Here is a 13,943-nt window from a genome sequence, read left to right on the forward strand (position 1 = left end):
TACTTAATTTTCATTCGGATCTAAGATCTGCTCGGAGGGACGCCAGAACAGAGTGGCTTGACCGATAGCATGATAATAGTTTTAATCGACGCTTTAAGGGGAGGATATTGCGAGTAATCCACGGGCTTTTTCGGTTGACCTTCTTTCGCTTTTTAGGAACCTACTTTTTGATGCATTCGTGCACGGCGCTCTTAAAGTGCCGCCACAGCTCATTGACGCTTAGGAAACGTTGTCTTTGTTTTGGGGGAAAAATGTCAAAATCTTGTGCTAAGTAGTCGAGAATGCTTTCGTCTTCGGCGTTAATGAAATCTAAGAATTCTTTCATAGGTTCGCGCGATCTTGCTAACGCAAAGTTACATTTTAAGAGAATAATCTTGTGATCGGATATTCCGGGTAAAACTTCCACGGAAGGGCCCTTTTCAAGAATGGCTTGAGAAACAAAAGCAAGGCCAACTGTGGTGCTGGAACTGGAAGTGACACGTGTCGGTATCTGCACAAGCTGTGTGAGATTAAAGCAGTACGCAATTTCAAGCAACATTTCAGACTGTGCGCAAGGCGGTAGTGAGCACAGTTGTTCCCAGTTTATTGTGGGCAGATTGAAATCGCCGCACATTGTAATCTTGTTGTAGCGTTTGGTGTTTATTTTAAGAAATTCATGCTGTGACTGAAGCAACGAAACGTCGGCGCTAGGAGGCCTGTAGTAGGCCTCCTAGCGCCGACGGAGGCGTACTACAGGCCTCCTAGCGGGAGGCCTGTAGGAGGCACCGACTAGTAGGCTGCATTCACACAAATGAACAAGAATCCAGACCATTTCAACGCTCGTCTCGTGAGGAATAATAGTGAAGTCTATTCCCCTTTTTAAGATAATTGCTACGCCACCCCCTCTTGAGCCACGATCCCTCCTAACCATAATGTGAGAGCTTGGTACTATGTCTGCATCCGAGATGTTTTCGCTTAGCCAAGTTTCAGTTAGGAGTGTTACATCCGGACGAAAGGCCAAGAGTAAACTTTCTAGTTCTACAGTTTTATTCGTTATACTCCTAGCATTAGCACATAGCATAGCGAGCTCTCGTGGAGACAGGAGCATGCCCAATGATTTCTTGTTCTGTTTGCGCTTTGATATGTTGCTCGTTCTGTTTACGATGCCTGGTCACTTGCCATTCACAGGGACTGCCTTATTGAGTGTATCGTCCCACCTGTGCAGCTTGCCGTTAATTCTTACCTTGTCGTAAGTTAACACCACTTTGTCAGTGCGTTGCGACACCACGAAACTGAGCACATGGGGTTGGACCCTTCCGCATGCAGTCGTGCGGGGCTTAGGAGTGTCCAGGGAAAAGGGGATCCTAGGGCCTGAGCAAATGCTGGGTGTTTGGATCTGCATGGCCCCTCGGTGGAGGGAACACACCTCTTTGGCCTCAGCTTCACGTAGACGGCACCGCCGGACTGATCCACCCGAGGGAAATCGGCAGTTGCCTTTCCCTGTCCTCCTCTCAAAACTTAGCCATTCTCTCTTGCTTTAAACCTTTATTGTATTCTCTTCCTTTGCTTCTGATTTTCCAGGTGACAAGGGTTAACTGTGTGTGACATAACCTAACTAGGTTATATCATATATTGCGTTATATTAGTGTCGCACAGCTGGAATTTGCAGTAGCTGCCCTTCAAAACTTCTGCAATGTCCCCTCGTTGGACTGACATTGCTTCCCATCGTCTGCAAAGTCCCATCGTTGGACTGGTGGCTGGCATTGCTTCTGAAACAAGATTTTTTGTTATGACTTTATCTTTCCACGCGCTTCCTGCCACGAGTAGGGGGGCCATGCCGAAGTGTGAAATTTTTTAAAAAGCACAGAACTTGCAACACTACCATGTAGTCCACAATGAGAAACCTGAAAAAGTAGTGAGAGACATTTATCCTTTTCTTGTTGCAAAGTACTTGAAAGAAACCGTAGGCACAGACTATAAAGCAAGGAAGTTGGCCAGCGGTGACCTTCTCTTGCACCTCCGCGATGAGCAACAGCACCAGAAACTAAAGAATCTACTGGCATTTCGAGACTTGCCAGTCAGTGTAACGCCGCACCGCACGATAAACACCATCCCTGGTGTCATCTCAGATTACGACTTGATGAAACTGACTGAGACCGAAGTATTAGAATGCTGGGGTGACCAGAACATCATAAATCTAAAATGATTCAAGATTAGGAGCGACGGCATAAAAATCCAAACGAAACAACTCCTTACATTCAGTTCAAGTGTGTTGTGCGAGGCAGTCGAAGCAGGCTATGTACAGATCAGGGTTGTGCCATATGTTCTTAACCCTCCTACATGCGTAAATATAAGAAATTCGGCCATACTTCACAGGACTATCGCGGCCGACTGACGTGCTGAATGCAGTGTGCGTGAACATTCAACTGAGTTGTGCGAAAACACCATCCATTTTGTGAACTGTGATGGGGAGCACGCCGCTTACTCGTGGTCCTGCCCGTCATGAAAACGAGAGAAAGAAATCCTCGCAATTAAAGTAAAACAGAATATATCATTCCGCGTAGACGCAAGCGAGTGTCCTACCTGCCGAAGTATAGCTCCGGTGAAGTGGCGCGTCAAGGGGCAGCATCACCAGGGCTTCCGGCGACTGTCCGACCCATACAAAGTCAGCCGACGGTGATACCATCCACTCTTTCGGCGGCTGCAGCTAGCGTTGCTCTGCTCTCCGAGAAGAAGGGGCCATCGACTCCGGTTTGATGGCCTCAAGGGTCTCGTATCTCGGAATGAGGCCCTCAAGATGAGCACAACGTTCCAAAGAGCAGTTGTCCAGCTCTCCGTCAGAAGCGATGGACACAACTCCTATGCAAGCGGCGCTGTCAGCGCCTAAGGAACGGCGCGGATTTCAGTAGGGCGCCAAAAGAGACAAACCTCGCACCACGAGGCCCGGAAACGGATCTGGGAGCAAATTTTCATTCTCATTTCTTGAACACACAACATAACGCTCTATCAAAATGGCCATACTAATTCTACAGTAGAATGTGAGAGGTTTTCAGAGTCTTTATGAGGTTGAAATTCAGACGTTTAAAGCCTACACACAACAATGTTCTGGGGCATTATTCTACATTTCCCAAAGACCATGACGTGGCTAACTCCTCATCCGGTGGTGTAGCAATAACTAAGGACAAGTGTGTAGCTCATCAGCATTTACCTGTATAGACACTCAAGAAGCCAGCATCAGTACTGACAATTCTTTTTAGTAGATACTGTCTGCTCTTAATATGTTAGTCCTAAATATGAACTCAGCGGGAAAGATTTCAGTGACATCACTGACCACATTGCAGAGCTCTACACGCTAGTTGGGGTTTTCAAATCTCATAAAATGCTTCGGGGAGATTCGCTGTGCGACGACCGAGGTCACCTTTTGTCTCTTATCAAGAAAGAGCCAACGTTTCACTACCTTCATGAAAAGACTTACTCATCTATCAATTTATCGCTTGCATCTTCTATACTCTTTGCGGACACAGTATGGAATGTTATCATCAATCCGTTTAGGACTGACAATTTTCCTATAACACTGAGCCTGATAAAGCAATATGACTTGTATCCGCCTACGCCACGATTAAAGTGGGCCTCTGCCGATTGGGATTATTTTAATCAATTTAGTTGCCTATCACGGGCTTTATACACGATTTTAGCATAGACGATGCCGCGGTCAATTTTAACGCTTCTATAATTAATGCAACAGGAAAGGTCATTCTACAAACAAACGGCCATTCATGTACGACACATGTTCCTTGGTGGAATGAAGACTTCATATATGCGCGAAAGTGACAAAATAATGCATTGGACAGGCTGCATCGGCACCGTAATGCGAAAAATGTCATAGAATATAAACAGATAAAATCCCTGAGGTGAACGATGCGACGACAAGCGAGGTCGGCCAGCTGGGAAGTGTTTCTGTCGGGAATTAATTCCTATTGTAATGGGTGCACTGAACAGTTCCGATGGTAACGTCTCTTCGTAACCGAGGAGGCAGGTGGCGCAGAGCAGGAACAGCTGGTAGCTCGAACGGCTCACACTCGTGCCAAGCACTGGCGATCCGGCTGGCCCACTGGTTGCACAGCAGGCATGCAAGAGACGATCTGGCTGGCCTTGTTCTTGTGCTCTTCTTCTTCATTACAATTACCCCCGGTGCAAAAGCGGAGCCAGCCTGGCGACTTACGACGTGGAGACGAACGGGTCATAGAATTGTTTCAGGCGGCGCACGTGAACAACATCCCGTCCACGGCGGCGCTTGTCGGATGTCGATGTAAGCGGCTCGATGACATAGTTGACGGGAGAGGTCCGTTCGACGATGCGGTATGGTCCATCATACTGCGAGAGAAGTTTTGTCGAAAGTCCAGGCGTGGTAGAAGGCACGGACAACAAGACAAGGGCGCCGGGAGCGAAGTTCGGATTCGTAGCGTCGCCATCACGATTGGCTTTTTGTCGTTGTTGGTGAGCGGAGATGAACTTTCGGGCTAATTGACGGCATTCCTCGGCGTATCGGGCGACGGCTGAAACGGGAGCACATTCTGACGCGTCTGGTGTATAAGGCAAAACCGTATCGATGGTATGGGAAGGATCGCGACCGTAGAGAAGAAAGTATGGAGAAAATCCTGTGGTACTTTGTGTAGCCGTATTATATGCGTACGTGACAAATGGGAGGATGATGTCCCAGTTTGTATGCTCCGATGAAACGTACACGGCGAGCATATCACCAAGGGTGCGATTGAAACGCTCTGTAAGTCCGTTAGTTTGAGGATGGTACGCCGTGGTGGTCCGGTGAACTATGCGGCATTGAGCAAGCAGAGCTTCAACCACCTGCGACAGAAACACACGGCCTCTATCACTCAGCAGCTCCCGAGGTGGGCCATGACGAAGAATGAAACGATGGAGCAGAAAGGATGCAACGTCACTGGCGGTCGCTGCAGGTAGAGCAGCGGTTTCGGCATAGCGTGTAAGGTGGTCAACTGCGACAATAATCCATCATTTTCCAGCGGGTGTTAGTGGTAGCGGCCCGTACAGGTCAATTCCCACACAGTCGAAGGCACGAGCAGGGCACGGAAGCGGCTGCAATAATCCGTGGGCTGGATGAGGCGGAGATTTGCGGCGTTGGCATTGCGGGCACGAGCGGACAAACTTTTGGACAAAAGTAAACATTCCGCGCCAGTAGTAACGTTGCCGCAGGCGCGCATACGTCTTCAAAACGCCTGCGTGTGCACATTGTGGGTCAGTATGGAAAGACGCGCACATGTCGGAACGCAAAGTCTTAGGGATAACCAGGAGCCACTGGCGACCATCGGGCTGGTAGTTCCGTCGATACAAGAGTTTATCCCGCACGGCAAAATGGACAGCCTGGCGACGCAGGGAGCGGGAGATGGGAGATGCAGGCGAGCCAGGAAGGAGATCCAAAAGAGAGGCCACCCAAGGATCCTTGCGCTGTTCTGAAGCGAACGTGTCGATGTCGACCGAGGATACCGCCTCAATGGTGGAGAGGGAGGCCGCGTCGGCAGGCAGCGGAGAGCGGGACAGAGCGTCAGCGTCAGTGTGCTTGCGACCGGAGCGGTATATGACGTGTATGTCGTATTCTTGAATGCGCAGAGCCCAGCGGGCAAGGCGTCCAGACGGGTCTTTTAAAGAGGATAACCAACAAAGGGCGTGATGGTCAGTAACCACATTGAAAGGCCTGCCGTATACATAGGGGCGAAACTTCCCGAGTGCCCAAACGATGGCCAGGCATTCTTTTTCTGTGACGCTGTAATTGCGTTCCGCTTTGGTCAGCGCACGACTCGCGTAAGCAGCGACGTACTCGGAGTAGCCAGACTTGCGCTGCGCAAGGACAGCGCCAAGGCCAATACCACTGGCATCGGTATGCACTTCAGTTGGGGCGGTGGGGTCGAAGTGTCGCAGTATAGGCGGAGACGTCAGGAGACGGCGTAAGGTCACGAACGCGGTGTCGCATGCAGGAGACCAGGAGGATAGGTCGTTGGCGCCACTTAAGAGTTGTGTCAGAGGTGATATTATCGAGGCAAAATTGCGAACAAAGCGCCTGAAGTAAGAACAGAGGCCGATGAAGGTGCGGAGGTCTTGGAGTGTCTTTGGTTTCGGAAATTCTGCCACGGCGCGAAGTTTTGATGGGTCGGGGCAAATGCCGTCTTGTGATACGACGTGACCCAGAATCATGAGCTTGCGCGCGGCGAACTGGCACTTTTTCAGGTTCAGTTGCAGGCCTGCGTTGGTCAAGGACGTCAACACTTGCCTAAGGCGAAGAAGATGCGTGCTGAAATCAGGGGCGAACACGACGATGTTGTCGAGATAGCACAAACACGTGCTCCATTTTAGGCCGCGCAAGATAGTGTCCATCATTCGTTCAAAGGTAGCAGGTGCATTGCATAGGCCAAATGGCATCACATTAAATTCGTATAAACCATCTGGCGTAATGAATGCAGTTTGAGGGCGATCAGCTGCTGACATCGGGACCTGCCAGTAGCCCGAGCGTAAATCCAACGAAGAGGAGAATGTAGCGCCTTGCAAGCTGTCCAGAGCGTCGTCAATGCGCGGTAGAGGGTATCCGTCTTTGCGCGTTATCTTATTGAGACGGCGATAATCGACGCAGAACCGAATAGAACCATCTTTTTTTGTGGCAAGAACCACCGGTGATGCCCACGGGCTATTGGAAGGTCGAATGACGCCGCGCTGAAGCATGTCGTCCACGTGTTCACTGATCACCGGACGCTCCTTGGCGGATACGCGGTACGGGCGCTGCCGCAATGGCGCGTTGGAGCCAGTGTCGATGTGGTGGCTGACGGTTGACGTGCGACCCAGAGTAGGCTGAGCGACATCAAAAGAAGAACGGAACTGGGCAAGCAGGTGGAGAAGCTGGGAGCACTGCTCGGAAGTAAGGTCATCGGCAATGAAAGGTGTGAATAAGTCACCTGATGGCGGAACAGAAGTGGAAAGTGCACAGAAGTCAGTGAGCTCTGTATACGAAGCGTCCGGCACGTCGGTTAGAAACATGTCATCAAGAGGCTGAACATTGCCAAGTGCTTCACCGCAAAGAGCCGTCAGGGCTGTAGGAAGCGGATTGCAGACAACGATGGCGCTGAGTCCGGCTGAAATGTCAAGCGTGGCGAAAGGGAGGGGAACAACTTTGCGGGTCAGGAAGAGTTCTGAAGGAGTGAAGAGGACAGTGCCTCCAGAGACAGCGTCACAGAAGACGGGAACAACGGCAGACGAGTACGGCGGTATGGTGATGTCTTCCCGAAGCTTAGCGGGAAGAGATGTGGCGCCGACGAGGGACACCCAGGTCACACAGAGGCGATAATTCGACTTCAGCACGTGCACAATAGATGACGGCATTATTTCGCGAAAGGAAGTCCCACCCAAGTATCACGTCGTGAGAGCAGGACTGAAGAACCACAAACTCCACAACTCGTCGTAGCTTTGGCACAAGTTTATGAGCTCTGCTACGGTGCGCGGACTCTTGGCGATCAACATCTGAAAAATGTCATCGGCGATGCCCTTCAAAATGTGCTTTAATTTCTCATTTTCGGGCATAGAAGCATCCACACGTTTGCACAGGTCGAGAACCTCTTCGATGTAACAGGTGAATGTTTCACCGGGTTGTTGCGCTCGCTCTCGTAACCGCTGCTCGGCGCGCAACTTGTGGATGGCAGGGCGACCGAAAACTGCAGCGAAACTGGTCTTGAACGCGGACCAGGACTGAAAGTCGGCTTCGTGATTCTTAAACCACAGGTGAGCCACTCCCGCTAGGTAGAATATGACGGCATTTAACTTGGCGGTATCATCCCATCGATTGTGCAAGCTCACCCGTTCGTACGTAGCCAACCAGTCATTGACGTCCTGTTCGTCCGTACCGCTGAAAACCGCTGGATGGCGTTGCGGGACAGCGCCAGAGCAGGCAACGGGGGGTGGCGGCGGCGTCGGCTGGCGAGAGTCAGGCATGACGGGAGGCAGAGTCCGAGACCGGAGTTGTAGGGTGTAGATGTTCTTGAGTACCCCGCACCTTCCACCAATTGTAATGGGTGCACTGAACAGTTCCGATGGTAACGTCTCTTCGTAACCGAGGAGGCAGGTGGCGCAGAGCAGGAACAGCTGGTAGCTCGAACGGCTCACACTCGTGCCAAGCACTGGCGATCCGGCTGGCCCACTGGTTGCACAGCAGGCATGGAAGAGACGATCTGGCTGGCCTTGTTCCTGTGCTCTTCTTCTTCATTTCACTATACACAGGAAACAAATGTGTGGAATGGGCTCAGAAGCCTAAACGGGTGATCAACGCAGCCTTTGACTCTGGTAAATGGTGATGGAAATAGCTTGGGATACTAGACTGACGCTAGTGTGGAGCACTTCGAGCTCGTGTCTAGCTCAATCAATTGTACACAGCCATTCCTTAAACAAAAACAGCAAATAGAAAGCGTCATTAGATCGTAAGTGTAGAGAGATCAAACCCTAGAAGCGCTTTTTTACCATTGCCGAGATAAAAGCTTCCTTAAACAAATGTCAGAGCCCTGCTGTGGGACATGACAAACCTACTATATAGTGAAAAACCTTGTCACAGACACTCAAATCACTCTACTCCCACTTTTTAATAGAATATGGGCTGGTCGGTACCTTCCGTCTATATGGAAAGAAGCAATTGTCGTTCCAGTTCTGCAGCAGGGTAATGACCGTTGTTTAGTGACAACCTATCGCCCAATAGCGCCCATAAGTTGCCTGTGCAAGCTATAAAAACAATTTAGTGCCCTCTCCTACATTTTCTTTAATGAAACTATCTGCTCGATCCATATCAGTGTGGCCTTAGAGGAGGCCGCTCAACACCCGACAATCTAGTACGTATTGAGGGAAATATCTGTAACGCTTTTGTTCATATGCAGCCTTTATCCGTATTCCTGGACATGGAAAAGACCTACGACACGACGTGGTGATTTGGAATATTGCAGGACCTGTCCGAGATAGGTATTCCGGGAATCATGCTTAGTGTTATAGAATGCTACCTGTATAACCGTACTTTCCGAGTTAGAATTGGCAATGCTTTGTCCAACTGTTTTATCCAGTACTCCCCAGGTCGAGTCCTTAGATGTAGACATTTCATTGCAAAGACAAATTCTTTGCATCCATTCATTCCACGCAGTATGTTTTATTCGGTATACGTAGACGACATACAGGTTGGATTTAGGTCGTTCAACCTAGCACTCTGTGAGCGACAGGTTCAGCTCTTTAATTCACTTGATGAATATGGCTTGAAGCTGAACCTTAATAAAGGCTCATGCGTTTTGTTTACACAGATCAGAGGACTGAACGCTGATTGCGACGTAGAGCAGCATGAGTAGCGCATGCCTGTAAGCACCGAATACAAAATTGTAGGCATAATACTCGACAAAAAGCTTATTCTCATCCCACACGTAAGGTGTCCTTCAAATTCAAATTCTTAGTTTTTGCAACCATATTTCGAATGGTTTCTATGACTAAAAGCTGTGGTATGCAGCCTGACTCCAATCAATCAATCAATCAATCAATCAATCAATCAATCAATCAATCAATCAATCAATCAATCAATCAATCAATCAATCAATCAATCAATCAATAAATTTTTATCATTACATAAAAACACTATGGATATAGGTATGCAGGAGGAGGTCTCAGAAAAAAACTGAATTGTGACCTCCTGTTGGGTATGGTTAACATAAAAGTTCCATTGGCAAGAAACAGCAGCTGAATCGGTGCAGCTACAGAAATGATAAATAATGAAATACAGATATAAGTAAATGAAGATATTATAATGGAGATTTGTTGAGGTTCGTAGCGCCAGTGGCTTCTAGGGTGTGCCGAGCACAGTCTCCTAGCTCGAGCCTCTGCTGCGCGCTTGATGCTGCCGATGCTGCTGACTCTGCGCTCACGTTCGTTATCTTCCATACAATATTAATAGACAGCAATATATCGGCATTAAGCAATAGTGAAACTAGGTAAAACTAACATAGTGGAGGAGGAAAAGAAAAGAAAAACTTAAGTAACATGCTGGAGTACATAAGAATGGCAGGTCTAAAACGAAAATTGGGTTATACAGTATATAGTGTCACATACATATCATATAACAAAAAAAGTTTTCAATTCATCACAAAATTCAAGGGCTTTCTGAAGTTCACAGTAATGTATTCAGTGATGATATGGCTGCAATGTGAACTGCCTGCTTGCCGTAATTAGTGCGACCTTTGGACAGAATGAAGTTAATATGCAGCGCGAAACGAGTTGAGCTGGTGTTTGTTAGAGATGATATAGCAGTTAGCGACCATGAAATTTTGGCATTTATTAGTTTGAACAGAAAAGTGGCAAGGTTGTACTTGACAAGGGCTGCAACGTCCAGAATGTCATTTGCTTATAGTGACACGTGTACTTGTCTTTATCGGGCGACATGTTTTGCCGCCTAAGAAATGTTATCGCACAGCGCGGGACGCGCCTGCATGTATCCGAAGTTTCTGGAAAGTTATTGATGCTTCTATCCGCTGTCTGTTGTCGCCGAACCTTGTGTTACCTGATTTCATCGCTTGACACGAATGGTGTAGAACTTTGTAGAAGGCATGCGAGTCCCAACGATTAGTCTGGAACATTCGATGACTGCTGTATAAAAGCCGACGCGCTTCACCCGCTGATCAGATTTTCGACGATCGCCGAGCGTGTTCGCCGCTATCGTTGTGCTATAAGTGTAGCCTGTTTTGTGGGCACAGGTTCGCCCAATAAAAGTTAGTTTTGTCGTTCACAGTATTGCTACTGTGTTATTCAAGGTCACCACCACGGGACAATAGTAACTGTTTAGCGCTGGCGATGTGTGGACTCGACATGATTATTCTAAATTCCTTGTTTTGGATGGTTTGTATCGGCTTCAGGTGAGTAGCGTACGTATTACCCAAGGAGGTTATGCAGTAGGTTATGTGAGACTGTGTGAACGCGAAATAGAGTGAGAGCAACACAGGTCTTGAAAAGAATGAACGTGTCCTAATGAGAACGCTTATTCCATGTGATAACTTCTTTTTAATGAGTTATATGGTGATGAAATTCTAGGTTACAGTCAATAATAACAGCTAGGTATGTGCATTCTTCACCTGCTGATAATAAATTGTTGCCAATGGAAATGGACGAAATGCTACTGATGATGTATTTTGGGATGAAAATAAAATGAATTTAGTTTTAGTGGGATTAGTGGTCAGTCTATTCATTTTCCACCATCCTAACAAGTTACAAAGATTACTATTAATCCTGGTTATTACCGTTGACAGACATTCGCCAGAATTAGTGATTGTAGTGTGATTGGCATATAGTATACACTTCGAAGAGGTGTATTAGGTAGATTAGGCAGTTAGGTAGATCAATAATATAAAGTAAAAAGAATAACGGGGCCAAAATGGATCCTTGTGGTACACGTAAATGAATCATTTTAGGGTTTAGAATAAGCATAAGAAACATTAACAACTTGGTATCTGCCTCGTAAGTAGCTGCGTAATAATAGTAAAAGAGGACCTGTGATACCTATTGAATCTTGTTTAAGATTAAGAATCTCGTGATTAATGCTATCCATTGCCTTTGAAAAGTTTACAGATAAGGATGCTGTGAATTTACCGTTATGAATGGCCTTTAAGTCAGTAGAGCAACTGGCTCAAAATTGAAATTGGTCAGGTGAAAGAACATTAAATTTGTTGAAGGATTTGATCAATTGTCTTTCGATTATTTTCTCGATGAGCTTGCTAAAGAAGGGTAAGACACAGATTGGCCTATTGTTAGATAGTAATGAGCGATCGCCTTTCTTAAAAACTGGAGTGACCCTACCACGTTCAATCTCGCGAGGAAAGGTCCCGGTCGTAAACATGATGTTAATAATTTCAGACAGTACAAATGATACTGATGTAGAAATTAATTTAACATGACCAGTATTAATGTCGTCCAGCCCAGCACTAGTTATTCTTAATTGTTCATTACTGATACCAGCTTTTGAGGAGTGGTTGAAACATATAAAGTGATTGTGGAAGGCGCTTTGATGCATATAAGTTCTGTTCAGCTCGAGTGGAGATATCAGGAAAGCAGAAATCGCTGAAAGCATCTGCAATCATAAGTGGTTCTAAATAAGTATTACCATCGTGGGATATTTTAGCTATGCTATCAGCTCCTTGCTTCCTATTCAAAGTGAGTTTACTATTCGCCATTTTTTCTTTGCGCCGGAACCACATCTAAGTAATTTTTCTTCATAATATTTAGATTAAACTTTTTTAAGCCGTGAAGAAAGTGTTTTACAGAATTTCTTGTACCGCGTACGTAGGTTTATATCGAGAAGGATGTAGGTTTTGGCTTGCTGGTAAAACATGCTTTAAACGACGTAAAGTGCTCTGTTCAATCTTCTGTCCCCTCTGCTGTCCTTGCGCTGTTATTCTAAACTTTAAAGGTATATATTGAACTGTTGTCATTTTGTTTTTTATTAATGTTTTCTCATGTGCGCATGGCCTTTAGCAAACTATCGGTGACCCATGGACTTTGAGGTGAAGCCACTTTCTTCTTCCATTTGCTTATCTGAGAGTAAATATGATAACTTTGTTAGAAATAGCGAGGAGGCTACCTGCGGATCATCGGTGCCAAGAGCGAAGGACCAGACTGTGAGATACAGCTTCTGAGAACAATTTGTTATGAAAAACAAGTTTGTTGTAAGAGTTTGAATAGAGATAGTGTGCAGATGTAATGCGCAGAAAGAGGGGAAAATGGTCAGTAATGTCAATTTCAAGTACTCCTGCATCAGGTGGATTCACAAGATTAAACAATGCATGATTGTTTAGAGTGCTAGAACCCCGAAGAACTGAATGAGTGCGGACATTAATAAGACATTCGTAACCAAAACACTGAAAAAAAAGACGAATAAGTGACGGAGCTCCGGATGAGGCCATTTATTTTATGTTCTTATCACCCATAATTATGACATTTTTTTGTCTCTATGAATAACTTTGCCATTATTTTTTCGAGAGAAATACTAAGGTGTAGAATTGAAAAGGAAGGTGAACAGTACACGCAACAAAGATAGATGACGTTTCTATTATCGGTGTTGAGAAAATTACGATCGAATCCCAAAAAAACTGATTCGAAGATTCGAATACTTGACGTGAGGTCGAGTATTCGTTTGTACGGGATTTCAGACGAGATATAGCCAGCTGCTCCACCGTAGTTACTGTACTGTCTGTTAGTATACTCTGATTTATAAGGGAAACTGTACAAGTTTTTATCAACTTCGCTAAGCCAGGTTCCTGAGACAACAATGATTGAAAAGGTGAAAGAAAGAGTTGAAAGTAGATTCTGGAAGTCATCGTGACGTTTGCGGAGGCTGCGCGCATTGAAGATAATAAGAGAGCGATTACTATTCTGACGGAACTCGTATAACTCACTCACTCAAACTTAATGCTGATTAGTTAACGACCGCTAGATCTGAATCATCGGCAATGCGGCACACTCTGATTTTCTCGGCTTTTCTGGAATTGATTTAGCAGTTGCTGGTCCGCAGAATTTACCATTTGTGTCGTTTTTTCAAATCCAGCGCCTTTGAAAAAAGCGCTTTACTTCGCGGCGTCAAGTGCTCATTGGTGCACACCGCGCTGTCAACAAAAGTTTTCGCGCCGATGTTGCTGCGGCGAAACTTAGCCTTATTTATTTTACTTACAGATACTGCAGACCATTTCCCGGCCCAAGCAGGAGTGGACACATCAGTGAGTATGAAAACAGGGCAAAGCATAAAAATTAATTAAAGCAAACGCAGTAGCTGTAAATACGCAAATGCTATAGAAGTAGTATTCATAAAACAAATAAACGAGAAAAAAGACGCTCATTTAGTCGGGAATGTAAACTATTGACTCTCTGAAAGTGCCACTGTCTCTATG

General features: G+C 46.3%; 1 protein-coding gene across 3 annotated transcripts in view; it reads left to right on the plus strand.

The window, feature by feature from the left end:
- The window catches only part of LOC142576639 (galactosylceramide sulfotransferase-like), a 181,004-nt gene that overhangs the window by 5,277 nt on the left and 161,784 nt on the right, over positions 1-13,943 (plus strand). For 2 of the 3 annotated variants that reach the window (XM_075686852.1, XM_075686853.1), the window contains exon 2: positions 13,729-13,772. The exons of the other annotated variant lie outside the window; for it this stretch is intronic. In XM_075686852.1, coding sequence (XP_075542967.1) covers positions 13,729-13,772 — 44 coding nt within the window. The remainder of the gene's footprint in view (positions 1-13,728; positions 13,773-13,943) is intronic. 3 annotated transcript variants of the gene reach the window in all.

The sequence above is a fragment of the Dermacentor variabilis genome, chromosome 3 (genome assembly GCF_050947875.1).
Source record: "Dermacentor variabilis isolate Ectoservices chromosome 3, ASM5094787v1, whole genome shotgun sequence".
Taxonomy (NCBI): domain Eukaryota; kingdom Metazoa; phylum Arthropoda; class Arachnida; order Ixodida; family Ixodidae; genus Dermacentor; species Dermacentor variabilis.